The following is an 18,800-nucleotide window of genomic DNA, read 5'->3' on the forward strand; positions in this document are numbered from 1 at the left end:
TAGTGTCAACAATTCTGGGCTATGTCACTCGAAAATTTTGTAAAAGAATGTAAATAAATTTTAGACGATTATTTTATAATAGTTTTTTTCTTCCTGGTTATCTCAATTATTAGCCAAATAAAAACTATTCTCATAAACAACAATTAAATTTATCTCTGAAAGTAAAACCGCCAATATAAAATTTTTGAAAATGAATAAAGAAAGAACAGGAAACACTCGTAAGTTTACGCCAAATAGAAATGATTCATGAATTCAACTGGGTGTTTATTATTTACTTGAACACATAAACATTAACACAAGGAGTCACCAAATTTATATGAGCCACACTTCGTCATTCGATTTCTATGAGGGCGCCCAAACCGAAGCAGGTGATTTTCTTAGGGGGCCACTCTCCCCGAGCCTCTGACCTAGAGGTCTAATCCACAAGGGATTGGAGCAACGTAATGAGATGCAGTCACATGGTAGCCGGTGACCACCAATAGGTTCATACTCCGTTTGTTCCCTCAGGATCCTAGAACCCATGTGCACCATTGGTTTGGAATCAGGGTTTTCCTCCATATCCACCAACCTGATTAAAGCGCTGGACACTCGCTTTTCGTCCTCTCAATTTCGTAAACAATATATCCCGCCGCGGAGTGCAACATAGTCTCCCAAAGAATAGGTGAAATTATATATATATATATATATATATATATATATATATATAAGGCCAATCTAAATACATCACTGATTGATTGACTAACCATCATTTCCTGCAAAAATATGAAAATGTACACACTACGAAATACACATCTTGAATTATAAGATTATTCTTATATCAATGAAGTATAACTGATTTATTTTTGAGGTTCTAATAATATTTTGATCTTAAAGAAACCATCATAAAATTGTACATAGCTTTCAATTATAGTCGATTAGTGAACATTTCAAGAAAATTTACGTAAATATTACAATAGTTTCTTTTAAAGCTAAATATAAGCATTTCTAGAAATCAGTTTAGTCTAAGCGAGTACCAATAAAGTCTTAGCAACTGACTAAAAATCATGAAACCAAATATACGTCTAATACTGCTTCGAAGATTTTACAGTTGAAATAAAATATCATCAGATACGAGAAATTGAATTAGATTTACTTTAAAACTCCGTATACTTTTGTGTATAAATTCTTGTTTACCAAAAAATACACGAGTGTGCATCGATTCAGGTTGTCATACTGCATCAGCACACCAAGACGAAATTGAAGCGATGATTGCCAAATGAAATAAAATAGTAATAGCATCAGTGACATTAAGAAGGAGTAAGCATGCAGGTCATGGAGAGAGATAATAAAAAGAAGAGTAGGTAGAAGCCAACTTAAGTGTGATACACCCAAAAGTTGAGTTCAATTTTTTCGATCAATACTAAAAGCCAAAACGTCCCCTTCAATAAAGGACTAGTTTCATGAGTTCTCTTGAAATTTTCGAAATTATGGAAGAGAGTAAACGAAACAAAAAAATCATTTTCAATAGTTGAATTCATGAGTCGATGTAAGCTAGACCACCATTAAAATCCTGGAAGCACCGGACAACTATTTCGTCCTAGTATGGGGCTCTTCAGTTGTGCATATCCACTCACCGACTCATGAATTCAACTATTAAAAAATCATTACAATCTCCACAAACCCCCACTCTAATAATAAAAGATTATTCCACTAAAATTAACTGAGAAAGGAAAAAAGTATCCTCAATCACACCAATATGATGTGTTTATACATTCTTCTTATCCATTTTGCATGACGTCTTCAACTTTACCAATGACACATTTTGCTGATGATTAAGACCGAATCGACTTGAAATCCACTATTTTCAACTAATAACATCGATTAATTTAACCATAAAGTTTATAATTGTACACTAATATTGTTTAATGTTACACAATATTGATATTCTTTGCTTTCTTTGATATACATAGGATTAAAAACAACGAAAAATAAGTAATTACCTGTTCTTCTCGACGACTCTGCTCTATGACCATTTGTACCTTGGCTTCTTCTTTAGCTTCTTCAGCTCGTCTCCGCCGTTCTTCTCGATCATGTTCCTCTTTACTGATAGCCAAGGCAAGTTGAAGATGTAATTGTTCTTCTCCAGCAGACTGAGGTCTAACGGATTCTAGTTCAGTTGCGGCATGAGAAACAGATTCTAAAAATTAAGATATATTATCCAAACATAGCAAAATATTCAATACCAAAAATAACAGTTATCTAATGCCAGCATCACGACTTTGTGCATAGACAGTATCAGTATACGGGATCAAGTGATAAGAATTGCTTATAAATGTACCTGAGACATTCAGTCAGTCAGTCAGCTACAACGTAGGACAAGGCACATATATGCATCGGTCCAAGTTGCCATACCTCGTTAGCACAACAAGATGAACACCGGATTCATAGAAGTAGTTAATTTAGTGGTGGTAATATATAAAAGAAAGGTTGTATATAAGGATATAGTATAGGAAGGAAGACAGATATGAAGCAATTTTAATCTCAAGGTTTAAGGGAAGATAAAGAGTGTATACACCTACGCCATTGTGATCGATTCTGAGCCATGTCACACAGGGTCTCCAACCATTGGTTACGATAGTTTTGTGGACCCCAGCCTATTAGTCTGCATCTACCAACACAGCTCATACTAGAAGTTAGTGACTTCAAGCTCTGATGCTAAGTTTTCGTTGGACCGCCCCTAACTCTTTTCCAACCATTCCCAATACTAGTCAGCATTGAGCGTCGTGGTAATCGGTGTTCAGGCAAAAGTGACACGTGGCCCAACCATCTCATTTGATGAAGTTTCACAACCTCGTCAACTGATTTACCATCATTCCCTGATGCTCTGTGTCTAACCTCACTATTACTTACCCCGTGACTCCAGCAGATGCGAGCAATATTTTTAAGACATCTGTGGTCAAATACCAGTAACTTACAAGTATCTTCTACGCTTAATGGTCACGTTTCGCAGCCGTAAAGTAGAACAGAACGAACTGCCGCACAGTATACTCGTCCCTTAATTGATAGACGGATATCTCGCCTTCACCATAGGTAGAGTAAGTTGGCAAAAGCTAAACGAGCTTTTTATATCCATGTACAGATTTCGTCAGAACAGACTTCCAAGATAAGTGAAGTCGACACGTTCGACTATTTCACTCCCTATCCTTAGTTCAGGTGTTGACGCAGGCCAGTCCTGGAGTAACAATTTACATTTAGAGGGGGAGAACTGCATCCCAAACATCATGGCATTATTACTCAGTTCTAACCCCAAATTTCAGCCCCCAAATGCCCTGGTACGGCCGAGAGTGGGGAGAGTCCACTCTCCCTCTCGAAATGCTCTCACATGGCCAGCGAATATATAGCCTCTGCCAGGGAAGTCCTACTCACTGCCTTCTCGTGGCGGGGGTGTTGTTCACAAAAGTGAGAGGACGAAAAGCGAATGTCCGGAGCTTTAACCGGGTTGGTGGACACGGCGAGTCCACCTAGGGAAGTTGGAAAACCCTGATTCCAAACCAATGGTGCACATGGGCTCCGGTATCCTGATGGAACGAATGGCGGATGAACCTATTGTTGGTCAACGGCTACCATGGGACTGCATCTCCTTACGATGCTCCACTGCCTTGTGGATCAGACCTTTAAGTCAAAGGCTCGGGGTGTGGTCCCCTAAGAAAACCACCTGCTTCGGTTTGGGCACCCGGGCAGTATCACAGCCCACACACAAATGAAATGATGAATTCTATTGACGATACTATTCTCGCTCATACTAGAAGCAAGACAATTTACACTATTATTATTATTACCATTATTATTATTATTATTGTTATTATTATTATTACTATTATTTACTACGTCGCTTATTCACTCCCTTTCATTCCCAATTTGTGTATCCTTCCTTTTCAACTCATGCAGCAGCTCGCCCATAATGGAAACTCCGTTCTATCTAAACGATCTCCAGTCACTGTCTGGTTGAAAGTGAACGCTTCCACCGATTATGAATACTGAAGCAGTCTTTCTGAAACCACGTACGCCGTTCAAGCCGGTCTCCTTCAACGTTCGCACACTAATGCAGATCGGACAACAGATGGGGCTGGCTATGTATTCAGAAAGTCTTAATGTTGATGTTTGCTGTCTATCCGAGACCCGTATTCAAGACTCTAGTGAAGTACTACAAATTCGCTCTCCATCTGTCGCTTCGAAAAGCTTGTTTCACGTGCGCTTATCCGGGAACCCTGTGGCATCTTCGTCTGGTCTTGCAGGCGTTGGTGTTGCACTAAGCGCTATGGCTGAGGCAGCACTAATCGATTGGATCCCCATTAACAGTCGGTTATGTGCTGTTAGATTAGAAAGCTCCATCAAAGTGAGAAGAAACCGGCGTGAGAAACGGTGTCTTTTCGTCATCTCCGTCTATGCCCCGACAGATTGCAGCCCGGATGTAATCAAGGATGAGTTTTACCACCAGTTAACAGTTCTCCAGAAAGCGCGTTCGACAGATATTGTAATATTAGCCGGAGACTTGAATGCACAGGTCGGGCGTCTAGGCACAGAAGAGAGTCGTTTAGGTGGCCGATGGGGACTTGTTGGTCGCAGGACAGATAACGGGGACCGTTTGCTGCAACTGTGCACAGACCACAACCTATTTCTGGCTAGCACTAACTTCCGGAACAGTCATCGCCGGTGTGCCACCTGGCGTCCTCCCTCTGCATCTCAAGCCTGGACTCAGATTGATCACATCGCGATCAGCTACCGCTGGCGTGGTTGTGTACAAGACTGCCGCTCCTTTTGGAGTACCTATCTGGAGTCTGATCATGCCCTGGTCTGCGCCAATCTCTCCTTACTTTTCAGTGGCCGAAGGATTGACCACCACCAACGGATCGATGTTAGTAAACTGGTTGCAACTTCTGTTGCAAGTAAGTATCGAGCGGAGCTAGCCTCTAGGCTAGCTACCACCCCACCGAAAAGTATAGATGAGCATTGGTTGCATCTTCACGACGCCATGAAAATGGCGAGTAAAGCCACTTGCGGCTTCGCGAAACGTCCCGCTTATAAGCACTGGGTTTCTTCTGGCTCCTTACAACTGATCGAAGCCCGTCGGTCTACTCCGGGTGACCGTGAGTTTGACCACAAACGAAGGCTGTTACGTAATGAAATCGGGCAAAGCTTGCGTAAGGACCGAGAAGCCTGGTGGTCGGAGCGTGCTAATGAGATGGAAGCAGCACCTACATCTGGTAACTACCGGAAGCTCTTTCAACTCATCCGAGCCACTGGCAGCAAGAAGTCTGGTGTGAATGAAACAATCTACGAGGATGACGGGATGCCAATCACTAACATCTCTCGACGTCTTGGACGATGGGCGGAATTTTTCGAAGGGCAGTTCAACTGGCCTGCTGCTCCGGTAACATCAACCGGTTTGTCCTGCCCCCCATGGCCGGTGACGACTGACCCACCAAACGAGGCGGAAGTCCGCAAGGAACTCCAACTCTTGAAGCGCTACAAATCACCTGGCCCAGATGACTTACCTCCGGCTCTTTTTAAAGATGGTGGTCACTTTCTGGCTAAGGAACTGATGGTGTTGTTTGCAAAGGTTTGGGAGCTAGAAAGTGTTCCAACATCATGGAATGAGTCAATAGTCGTCCCTATCTTCAAAAAGGGTTCACGTTGTTCCTGTAACAACTATCGGGGGATAAGTCTACTTCCGATTGCGTCCAAACTATTGGCTTCTGTCATTCTTCGTAGATTGTTCAAAACCCGAGAACGATTGACTCGCGAGGAGCAGGCTGGTTTTCGTTCTGGTCGAGGATGCATTGATCACATCTTCACCCTCCGCCAAATGTTAGAACACCGTCATACTTATCGCAGGCCAAAAATCGTAGTGTTTCTTGATATCAGGGCTGCCTTCGATTCGTTGGACAGGACTGTTCTCTGGGATTGTCTATTGAAGAAGAGTGTGCCTGAGAAGTTCATTAACATCTTAAAGGCCCTGTATACGAACACCTCAGGCAGAGTGAGGGCATACAACCACCTTTCTCCCTTGTTCCATCCAAGCAGTGGAGTTAGGCAGAGTTGCCCAATCTCACCATTCCTCTTCAACTTTGCTACCGATGACATCCTGGAAACAGCTCTGATGGATGTAAGTAATGGCGGTGTGGATATGTTGCCTAGAGAACGACTTCTCGACCTCGAGTATGCGGATGATATTGTCTTACTGTGCGATAATGCCCAAGGCATGCAATCCGCACTTAATCAGTTGGCAATCAGTGTCCGCAGGTACGGTATGTGCTTTGGACCTTCGAAATGCAAGGTACTCCTACAAGACTGGCAGGATTCTCATCCTGTACTCTCTCTGGATGGTGAGGAGATTGAAGTAGTTGAGAAGTTCGTGTATCTAGGTAGCTATATAAGTGCTGGTGATGGCGTGAGTGATGAGATTGATGCACGTATAAGGAAAGCCAGAGCGGCTTATGCCAATCTGGGCCATCTTTGGCGCCTTCGTGATGTTAGTCTGGCTGTAAAAGGTCGGATCTACAACGCGTCGGTGAGAGCAGTTTTGCTCTATGCTTGTGAAACCTGGCCTCTCCGAGTTGAGGATGTTAGACGTCTCTCGGTGTTCGATCATCGTTGTCTCCGAAGGATTGCTGACATTCAGTGGCAACACCATGTTAGTAATGCAGAGGTTCGGCATCGTGTGTTCGGGCGCAGAGACGATAATTCAATTGGTGTTACCATCTTGAAACACCGACTTCGGTGGCTTGGACATGTTTTACGAATGTCGTCCCAGAGACTTCCACGCCGTGCATTATTTGCCGACTGGTTGGAAAAAGCGGAGAGGAGGTCAGTGTATGACATGGTGTCGTGGTATGAAAGAAAGCTGCAAAGGGCTAGCTTCTGTTGGTCCTTCACGACTCGCTGGATGGGGTCCGAGAGATGGTGCAACACAGTGGCTAGAGACGTTATCGGATATGGCTCAGAATAGAAGCCAGTGGCGATCCTGCTGCAACCTTCTTTTACTTTCTACATAAAGAGTGGTTCTAACTTTCTTAACTGAAAGAGTCTTCTGGTTGTACATTTCAGTCCGCCTTATCTTTTCATCCCTTCTCTTCCTACTTTCATTATTTTGTGTGGCGCATATGTATCTGGTGCCCTTTTGTACCAATATATATGTGTTTAAATAAATAATAAATAAACAGAAGACTCTGCATTTTGTCAGTGTCTTCACCAAACAGGACTATGTCATCTGCGTATTCTAAGTCGATAAGTGGACCTCCTGGTAGGAGATCAATTCCTGAAAATTCAGTCGACGAAAGTGTTATTTTCAGCAATAGGTCTATAATGAAGTTAAACAAAAATGGGGACAGTGGACAACCTTGTCGGACACCACTTGAGTTTGTAAAATCAGATGACAGTTCGCCATAAGCTCTGACTCGACGTGTGGTGTTCGAGTAAATAGCCTTCACAAGGTTTATGTACTTCTGAGATAAACCTTTCAATGACAGACACTACCAACCTGAGACATTATCAATGACTTGTGCTAGACTTCGAAAAATACTATCACAGATCAGAGTTACATAAAAAACCCGAAATGTTCACTCAACCACAACGAATAACGCAACATACAAGCATGAAAAAAGTTGTAGAAACAAACTAAGCGATCTACATCAGGAATATATATATAAGGTGAAGATGCTACTTATTAGTCATATTTACATTCAACCGAAAAATCATGCAATGTTAATAGACAATTCAATTTAGTACTAGCAAGTTATTACTTATTCAGTAGTTTTTGTCAAATTTATACAAAAAGTTACCATACTGTTTAGTTTTGCTATACCTAAGCGATCACTATACATTTAAACATATACACATTTATTATTATAGCATATCTATGTGAAAAATTATAGCTTAGATAAGTGATGATAGGTTATTTTAGTCAAATGATTAAGTTCTAGCTTGATTGGTAATTCTTATCTGAAAGCAAGTGGGTAAATTGTAAATGAACATTTTAATCAGTGAGGTTGACATTTTTATACTCCCCAGTTTGATTTATACTGTTACGTTGTCTGAATAATTTTATTACAAAATTTATCCTCCACTTCGTCTAATCACTATAAATCATTCAACTGTGTTTCGATTTAATTTTAGATAGGTTTAATATGTACATAAAGAAATGTATTTTTAATGTCAGAAAGGGTTTTTGTGGATATTATAGTAGTTTTAATAGTTGAGATCAATAGTCAATTGAAGCTAAACCACCATGGAAAATCTGGAAGCACTGGACGGCCGTTTTGTCCTATTGTGGGGCTCTTCAACAGTGTGCTTCCACGACCCCGCCTCGCGAAACTCGAACCCAGGACCTATCGGTCTCGCGTGAACGCTTAACCTCTAGACCACTGAGCCGGCATCCAACGGTGTGAATGTCTCACTTCGACTAATTCACGAAATTGAGCGACACATCCACCATTGTCTTCAGTGAGTTGATATCTCACAACAGACCCGGTTGAATCTCGCGAGGCAGGATCGTGGATGCGCACTGCTAAGGAGTCCCACAATAGGACAAAACGGCCGTCCAGTGCTTCAAGGTTTTCCATGGTGGTCTAGCTTCAATTGACTATTGATCTCAACTATTAAAATTACTACAATATCCACAAAAACCCTTTCTGATATTAATCAATATATGCTCACTAGTGACTGGCTTCAAGAGGTATTTCCTGGAGTTCTAGTGAGAAGCAGTGACCTGTGGAGTTCAACCGGGTCTGTTGTGAGATATCAACTCACTGAAGACAATGGTGGATGTGTCGCTCAATTTCGTGAATTAGTCGAAGTGAGACATTCACACCGTTGGATGCCGGCTCAGTGGTCTAGAGGTTAAGCGTTCACGCGAGACCGATAGGTCCTGGGTTCGAGTTTCGCGAGGCGGGGTCGTGGAAGCACACTGTTGAAGAGCCCCACAATAGGACAAAACGGCCGTCCAGTGCTTCCAGATTTTCCATGGTGGTTTAGCTTCAATTGACTATTGATCTCAACTATTAAAATCTATTTTTGTTAAAAGATAACTTTTCGCAGTAACAGACTAAGTGATTTCTCATGGGCATTTCTTTAACATACTGAGACAACTGCATTTACTGTCGACCGATGTACTGTTAAACAGAAATTATTTTTTATTATGGTAATCCGTTTAGTTAGTCTACTACTACAAATAGAAGTAATCTTTTTAGAATTATCCTGCAACTCCCAAATTATCTCGCTCTGACGAATCTATTTATGATTGCTTATTTTAAAAGTACTTGTTACATCTAAGCTCAGCTGCATTCCCATAAACTATTTTCTTTAGCTAGCCTTTCACTATGTGATTGTTTTCCCTGATGCTCGCAAATTGACAGAGTGGATTCGTGTTGACGTAGACAATGATCGCAAATCAACTTGAACACTAATGCTTCTAAAAAATGTTTGTCATTCTTAGGCTTTAATTTATTGATTTTGAAATTTGCACAATCGAATTGTCTCTAGTTGTCGAAGTCCATTAATATAGGTAAAGATAATGGTTTAATATTAGCAGTAGGTGCTGTTATCTAGAACCATACTTAATTTTTATGGTGGTCTAGCTTCAATTGACTCACGCTTTCAACTATGAAAATACTAAATCTCCACAAAACCCCTTCTGATAATCTATTTATACTAATTCGTAAAATTTATTGGAACACTTACATTCCAATAGAATATAAGTTTGTCGATAGAATCAAAACAACATAAATACAAATACACTTACTTGAAGGTGGGGTTCCTTTATCAAAATAGTTAGAACCGGAATATCCAATAGGATAGCTACTACGACCAGATGGTTGGACACCATACTTAACTGGTGAATCTCCAGTGGAAGCAGTGGTTCCCAGACCCCCATGCATCAGACGGTCACGTGCTAGTAGAGCCTTTGTACGTTCTTCGTGCAAACGTTCCTCGTCTCTAAGAAGCGTACTCAAATGACGAGCTTTCTCACGGACATTCTTACCACGATCCTTTCCATCTTCAACACACTCAAAGTCCTGTTTGTTGGATGGAAAAGAATAGAATGTTAGTCTTGAGAGAACTATATTCATGAAACCCAGTTATGAGGACACAACGATGATTCTTCAAGTCATCTAACTGAAACACCCATTCATAAACTAAATCACGTTAGTGAGTGTCTGTATGTAAATATAAGAACACTTATTTTCAAATTGATTGAAAACTTGTAAATTAAGTCTAAGCTTATGTGAATTATTGTTATAACCTATCATGTACCTAATTTCACTTTAATCGCCTCTCAAATATACCATACTCTCAAATACTCACTGACAATAAATATAGATAATCCGATAATTATATGTAGATTTATCTATTATCTAAACTATAAACGACTTATTTATTTATTTAAACACATAAATATTGGTACAAGGAAGCACCAGATAAATATGCGCCTCACAAATCTCATTCGATTTGTGTGAGGGCTGTGATACTGCCCAGGTGCCCAGACTGAAGCAGGTGGTTTTCTTAGGGGACCACACCCCGAGCCTTTGACTTAAAGATCTGATCCACAAGGCAGTGGAGCATCGTAAGGAGATGCAGTCCCATGGTAGCCGGTGACCAACAATAGGTTCATCCGCCATTCGTTCCATCAGGATACTGGAGCCCATGTGCACCATTGGTTTGGAATCAGGGTTTTCCAACTTCCCTAGGTGGACTCGCCGTGTCCACCAACCCGGTTAAAGCTCCGGACATTCGCTTTTCGTCCTCTCACTTTTGTGAACAACACCCCCGCCACGAGAAGGCAGTGAGTAGGACTTCCCTGGCAGAGGCTATATATTCGCATGGCCATATGAGAGCATTTCGAGAGGGAGAGCAGACTCTCCCCACTCTCGGCCGTACCAAGGCATTTGGGGGCACTATAAACAACTATTTATATGCAGTCATAAAACTAGAAGTAGGAGCACTGTTGAGAATTGAGATACTGTGAAACTAGACGCACATGAGATAAGATGTCTAAGTATGGATATAAACGAAATTACACTTATAAAATAGTACTAAATAACACTTCATGAGGTCACTGACTGTTAGACTGGGCCGTGTTGTCATATGTAGTTAACTTAATTGGGGTCTGAGAGGTTATCGCAACCAATGATTACAGACCTTAGGTGACATTGTTTGGAATCGGTCGCAGTGGCATACTCGCATTGTTTTTATTTTCCGTTAGATCTTAAGTTTTACGACTAATTTATGCCTCTTAATTGGACAGTCAATCCTGTTTTTCCTAATCAGATCATCTATACGTAGTCTTTGTTAATATCAATTACACCACACACTACTTCTACTACTTTGATATTCTTCTTGATAATTTCATTTCGATGTAATGTGATCAGACAACTTGGATATTGTTAATGACTGATTGACTAAATAGCATACAAGTAACGGTTTCCAATGATAATTGAACCTGTGGCTAAACGATTAAAAGTCAAACGTTTACACAGGGCATATGGCATACACGTATTACTGAAACTTTTCAAGGTTCCATTGCTGATATTCAAAACTGCAACTGGCCAGTCTCTGTTACCAACTGTGCATTTTGAGCGGACTGCCTCGATAAAGCTTTAAGTCATAAGTTTTTATCGTATTCGGTATGGAGTCAGTAGCTTACTACATAAAGTTTTGGTATTTAAAGCGATCGTTTTACCTTCCATCTGTTTAATATACATGCATTCTGTAGCGACTAGACACCCAAACCAAATATACGCCATAAAAATAAGGGAATAGGATTATGAAGATATAGGAGTATAATCAGAAACAAATCAAATAATAAAAGTGAATGAAACTAGTATATGATGGGACAGTTCAGTCAAAAACATAAGCAAAGGGCGTTCCTTCGATTTTTTATGAAGAATTTAAAAGCGAACTACCACAATGATCTCCATTGGTTTCTATTCTGATCCATATCTGATAATGTCTCAAACCACTAAGCTGCACCATTTCTAAGATCCTAACCAAGGAGTCGTGATGGACTGGCAGATGCCAGTTCTGTACGGCTTCTACTCATACCATAGCAACATATCGTAAAATGACCAACTCTTTGCTCCTTCTACATCATCTTATAGTCGGCAATTGTTGAACGATGAGGACTTTCCTGGGATGACATTCGTAACGCAAGTTCAAGCCACCAAAGCCGGTGTCTTAAGATGTTAGCACCAACTGAGCCACCATTACTATGCGCAAACTTATAGCTGAATTTCAGCATGACTAACATATGTTGCTACTGGGTTTTGTGTTTCCTCAGCTTATAAAGGCCAGACTTCGCGAGAATACGGCAGGACTGCTCTGGTTGACTTGAGACTGACGCGACCTTTTACACCCAGACTAACATCACAACGACGTTAAAGATGGGTCATATTGATTCAAACTTGCCTGTTTTTCACAGTAAGCACCTTGATTTCATCACCTAATCGACCACCAATACACAACTAACTAGATACATGGACTTTTCTACTACCTCTAATGGTTCACCTTAAACAGTGAGTGCAGACAGGTTTCACCCAGTCTCTCAGAAGTACTCTACACTAAGAAGATGCAAAATGCATGTCACACTTACGGACACTAAATGATGAATCATTAATTGTCATTTCCATAGGTTGAGTGTTATCGGAAAGTAAAACAATGCAATACCTATACTCAAGATCGAAAAGCCTTTCTTCAAGTAACAAACTCACACCACCGCAACCTACTTTCATCACAGCTATTTTCAGAATGACAGGTAGCAAAGTTGAAGAGGAATGGTGAGTATGAAAAGCCCGCCATAATAACCCTGCTGGAATGCGATAATGAGTAGAGGTGGTCGTAGGCTTTTACTCTACCTGGGGTGTTCGTATCGGTTGTCAGAACATCGATAAACCTCTTGGGCATAAAAACCACTCTGCTCCTCACGATTCAGCTTTTCAAGAGTTTTGGACAACCTAAGAAGCCCGGTGAAGGCCAATAGTTTAAATAATTCCTTTTGGGCCCCCTCTAGGATTAATGCTGGCCCCAAGACTTGATAGAAAAGGGTCGGTAGTAGGGTTGGCAACCATACCTCATAAACAAAATCGACGAGCATTAACAAATTAAACTTAACTCTGGGAGTTGAAGGGTTTTCATATAGATATATGACACGTAGCGAAAACCGGGTCTTAGAAGCCACGAGGTCAATGGCCTATTTGACAACCACAACAATTATTATGGGTACACGGGATGTTCAAACAATGTAGAAGACCAGGTAAGTCATTCAAACAGCCACAGAAGTGAGAAGATACAACTTGTGGATACATGGAATAATGGGAACTCGTTTTACACAAAACTGAAAAAAAGATTGGTTTCAGGGGAGTTGTTATTGTATTTCAGTTACAGTGAAGAAGATGAGTCACACGCAAGTTTTACTGACACTGCCCAAAGAAGAGCGGAAAGCGCTAATAAGAAGGTAAACTTATGGCTCTATGATCAAGGCATCCTTTAAAACAAAGAAGTAAAAGATAGCGATTGATATTATCCAGTGCTACAGACCCGTCAATGATAGGAGTAAGGACGATAGACCAAATTTATGAGAAGTTGCAGTCTGTCCTACAGAAATACAACAGGACCTAACCACTCTGATAGGAGACCTAAACCCTAAAGTCGGAATGGAAAATCCCGGGCATGAAGGCATCATAATGTGACATGGACGTGGAAATAAAGGACGAGAATGATGGTAGACTGGTAGATGTATGTACCTCCAGAAACATAGAAGCATTTCCACTCACAAACGCATCCACAATCTTGCATGGGCTTCACTGGGCCAAACTAGAAACCCAGATCGTTCACAGATGCGTGAATAAAATATTCAGGAAGTCCACCGAATATGTGAAAAAAGTGTGGCTGATGAGGTTTCAGATCGTGGCCTGGTGATGAGCAAGCTAAGACTGAAGTTAAGGAAGTACAGGATGGTTGCAAAATCAGTACTACAAAACTGTAATACCTGGAAAGTACAAAAGAACAAACCCTAAACAAAAGATATAAAAAACCATGTGATCTAATCAAGAAGCTCACATAAAATATAAGATTCCAAAGTGGTGTGTTATTACTGTGTTATTACAACCCAGTCACTTTTATTGCTTAGTATTCTTTAAACACTCTACTTCACTCGACAAGTCCCCAAACCAGAAAACGGTTTGACAGAACGTAATTATATTCGAAATAAACAAGGTTGAGTGGGAGTAATAATCGCAGTAAGAAAAACATTAGTATACTTATGATGCTACACAAGAAGATTCTAGAGTCATCTTCAAGTATCTGCTGGGGCTGATTGGCTAGGAAATGGCGTGTCTCAACACAATCCTGAACGGAACACGTTTTAATCTGATTCATATACCGCCAACACAAAATATGACGACAACCGGTTTGATGGTAGCAGAATGATTATTTAGACTTCTCAAATGAATATCCAAAAGTGCTAGACTATCCTAAATCCTTTACAATCAGGTGAATGAACCATAATGAATGGATGGACCAATCAGATTCGGGATAGAGACATTTGGATTTTCATACGGAATTTACTCATCCATATGATTAGATAGCATTTTGACATTACAGCTTGTCATACTAATTTTGATCCCCAAACTCAACACCTAATCATAACTCCTTGATGCAAGTCCTCACACTGCTTTGTGACCCCACTTTTACACTTGTAAATGGTTGAGGTCTCAAAGGTAGTCCATAAATTATAATCTTGCCTATTTTAGTAATACTATAAGGCAAGGTAGATAGTTGGAAACAATAGGTGACTAACGTAAAGACCGTATATTCTTCAAGACTACGTAAACAACGAAGGATGTCTCTAATTAGTTAATGCGACGAAACAGTCCACATATAACCATTTGGCTGTTATAGCTCCTATATTAATCTCCCAGGTTCTACCGTTTGAAGGAGTGAATCGAAAAGTTGATCAAAAATAGAACTTGGAAACAATACTGACCACGTAAACCACGTAGAACTTACTCGCAACGTTTCTATTGAGTGGATATTTTCTCGGCACTGAGTAGCGACCTTATCACTACCAGTCTTAGACAGATATTCCAAAAGAACAAGAGCCTTATAAACGTGGCGCCAGTTTTTACTCTTATCATTGAGTCTTCTCCAAATCATTTGCATTATTTCTGTAAATGCCATAACATTATGAGTCTTGTCAGCTATTTCAGCCATTAAAGTGCTGCTAGGACCCCATGGGTCGTTCGATGTAGCTTCCCGAACTTTTCTTTCAGCATCTGTATAGTTGTGGACAACATTTTTAATATGTCTGTGGATGGGCATGTTCGAATAAAGACAGGGAGACTTTGGGAACACAATAGTAACACCAATATCAAGAGAAGCGCACCCACAGTTAGCCCAAAAATCCTTTCAATGTCCAATATCTTCGTTACGAGTTTGCATAAACCGATTGATTCCTTTATGCCTTTATCTCGACGTTTCAGAACCGTTCCAATTATCTGGTGGTGTACAAGGGATGGTTGTCTAGGCGCTCGACTGTACTAGTTGTAGTCAGTTGATTAGTTTATTTTGCATTTGTATATCTTAGAATCTGTTTCAAATGGTTCAAATAGTTGTGGACGGAATGGAAGAAGCTTTCAATTTGTGGGCTTCCGTATATAAAAGCAGTGGATCATCGATGCCTCCAGATAAGGACCTAGGTGTATTATCGAAAAAAGATTTTAAAAAATATTAGTAAATCATAGTGAGATACTATGCTTAGTCCTTAAGAATATGTCACGTTTCCTCATAAGTGACTCCTGAGAAGTCTTTTGGACTGTATCAAGCGGTGGCAAATTCCAACGTTCGACTACTCTTAGGGGGTAGAAGGTGTGTCTACAGTCCGTTACGCTGTGTCGTGTCTCCAGTTTCTGGGTTTTACCCTAAGGTTTGTGTCGGGACTAAGTTTAAGTAGGTGTTTAAGGGGATGTACAGTAGTTTTGAGGATGCTTTAAGTCGTCAGGTCACCTCCAAGACTCCTGTACTCCAGTGGATAAAGGTTCAGCGATTGGAGGCGCGCGTCACATGACTTGAATCTCTGTCCCCGAACTGATTTCATGGCTCACCGTTGGGTACATCCCAGAGTTCCTTTTTCCTTTTGAAGTGAGGAAGGAAATACTATGTTTTCGAACGTTAAATGAAGAACAATGAAACTGTTGAAGATTATGTGGAAAGTTCATACGTCTAACTGGCCAAAAATGGGATTCAACTATACTGGTGCAAGCTTTGCTCGAAAGGCATTTTTTTCTCAGCGTAAGACTTCAATTCATAGGGTACCCACACCCCTAGATCTTTTTCAACTTGGAGAGTTACCTAAGTAACCTGAGAAAACGTTCTAGTACGGAACCCTGGGGGAGCAATCGGGAGTAAGTAAAGTTAACACTGACCTTAAGATGTCGATGTTTTCTGATATGAAGTGAGCTAATCAATCAAAGATGCTTTGATACCTAATCGCTTGAGCTTATTAATAAAACATACATGATTGGCCCTATCAAAAGCTTTTGAGAAGTCAAGGTAAATGACGTCAACCTTCACCTTGCGATGAAAGATGGTTGTCCATCTGTCCACCGCAGTCAGCAGGTTGGTTATACAAGAATGAAACCATGCCGTTGGGGTAAGAAGAAGTCTATGTATACTTGACAGTCGCATAGACCGTCACATACCAGGGACTCCCTAATTTTTGAGGGCATAGTGAGAAGTGTTACTGGCTTGTTGACTTTAGGAGGGTTTATGTCTTCTAGAATCAGAATGAGTGAATTGGGGACGAGAAGAGCGAGGTAGTCCTTCTAGCATACGAATGTCAAACTCGGTTTCATCAGTGGACTTCCTGTAGACGACTCCAACTAGACACTTCGAGATGTTAGACAATCTCACTGAGCATCATACGAATTCATCAAAATTGATAAACTCTTGAGAGTATGTAACTTGTCTTCAACATTCATATCAAATATATTGCTCGATCTTTAGCCTAAATGTGTTCTCCATCATATATTGATGATTCTTACTATGGGACAAGTCAATGTATACAACGATGTGACTTCCACGTATGATCTTATAAGTTAGGTAAACACATCGTGACAAGTCTAGAATTTTAGGATTAGGTTTGTTATTAAAACAATATAAATAACCAAGTAGACCATAATTCTATAAGTACACTTGATGTGCTGCCAAGCAAGATGCAAGTACAAGGCTACTACTCCCCATTCCTGCTTTTCTGTAGTTGCGAAACGAAGACATGCCAGGTATTGCTAGCTCCTGGTCCGTAAATTGAGAAGATACTCATGTTTCAGATACTCTTATAAGATGAGTATTATCAGCATTACTGAGTTCACACAGCTCATCCATTTTATTCGATAAACTCGAGACGTTCATATATAAGCGGTTTATGCTTTCAATTTGAAACGCGTGAGCTTCCCCAACCCTTTTACCTGTATGAACCTCATGTGAGTGGACAGATAACCTACCTGCACAAGATTTTCCGAGTTGATGGCTTCTGTCCTTCCTACGTTTTTTTCATGGTCTTGACAGTCCACAAATAAAATTGTCAGTTCCGATTTGCATTTGTGCTTGATCCTTGCATTATATAACTTGTCAAATTCAGGTACCAAAGTTTGCTCTCATCTTACAAGTAGTCAACCGAAATATATCGTTCTAGTAGCAAGTATAATGACAGAACAAACGTCCGAATTTCAAGTTTTCGTAGCAAGAGCTTCCAAAATACCAAACCACAAATAAACCAAAACAAAATGTCCGGGGTTAGAGGTACCAAAAAAGTTTAAAAGTTGAGCAATGCGAATACATCCAAAACAGTAAAATCGTTAACAATCAATATAACAGTTCCTAATCGGTCAAATATTTCCAGTTCTCAAGTAACACTGAATGGATACTAAAAGCAAGGTTTATTAATATGTGTTGTAATGCATGTATGAGTGTGTATCTGCGAAAATAAATTGATGTTTATATAAAGGCATTTTCTTGATCCGCTGGTAGTATAGATTATCATTTTTGAACAAGATTTCTCGATTTTCCAGTTTCATTTGGGATGAACTCAAGCGAAGAGTAATAGCTGGCTTATCTTGGTAGCTGACACCTCGATATAGAAATCTGCCAACCCATCATTGTTTCGCATTTAATCTTCAAGGTACTGAAATGTTGGAAATTGACAATTACTTCAATCAGTAGTGATCACCTCAAACTGTATTTGTAGATATTCAGTCTAAACTGGAATAAATGAAGCTTCGAACTAATTGGTATGAAGATAAGCTTATTGACTTTGTGAAAGTTCAACTTGACAAACTCTTACGTACATTAAATTAATACCTGCTAAACTCAGTGATAGTGATGGGGCGCTTGAATGAGCAAAGTGTTCTGCCGGAGATTTTCAGATGGCCTGATGGCCTATGGCCCATATTAGTTCTTTTCTGGTAAGCTTATGAGAGCATCTGGTCTTTTCTCGAATGAATCCGTTGAGAGGGCGGACAGGTTCTGTTATAAACTTAGGATAATTGTTGTAACGCTAGGGTTTATTGTTATAACAGTCCTTTCACTTTTTACACTTATGTGAGACGTTAATTTACCTTAAACGAATATCTACACTAGATTCCCACCCAGTGTCTATTCTACAGTACTTCAACACAACTCAGATCAAGAACACGAGATTAACCTGACTATGACGTCAATATATTTCCACACCAAAATCCGACACAATCCAACACCAAGGAACAGTCAATCAA

The 18,800-nt window shown here is 40.3% G+C and overlaps 1 protein-coding gene across 1 annotated transcript in view; it reads right to left on the reverse strand.

Moving 5' to 3' along the window:
• Positions 1-15,351, reverse strand: part of Smp_031100 (putative liquid facets) — a gene marked incomplete at its 5' end in the record, with an annotated part of 28,815 nt that extends 13,464 nt beyond the window's left edge. The window contains 3 exons of the mRNA XM_018800054.1: positions 1,980-2,176; positions 9,779-10,052; positions 15,040-15,351. Of these exons, the coding sequence (XP_018653905.1) occupies positions 1,980-2,176; positions 9,779-10,052; positions 15,040-15,351 (783 nt within the window). The remainder of the gene's footprint in view (positions 1-1,979; positions 2,177-9,778; positions 10,053-15,039) is intronic.
• Positions 15,352-18,800: the final 3,449 nt, after the last annotated feature.

Source organism: Schistosoma mansoni, chromosome W (genome assembly GCF_000237925.1).
Source record: "Schistosoma mansoni strain Puerto Rico chromosome W, complete genome".
Lineage (NCBI taxonomy): Eukaryota > Metazoa > Platyhelminthes > Trematoda > Strigeidida > Schistosomatidae > Schistosoma > Schistosoma mansoni.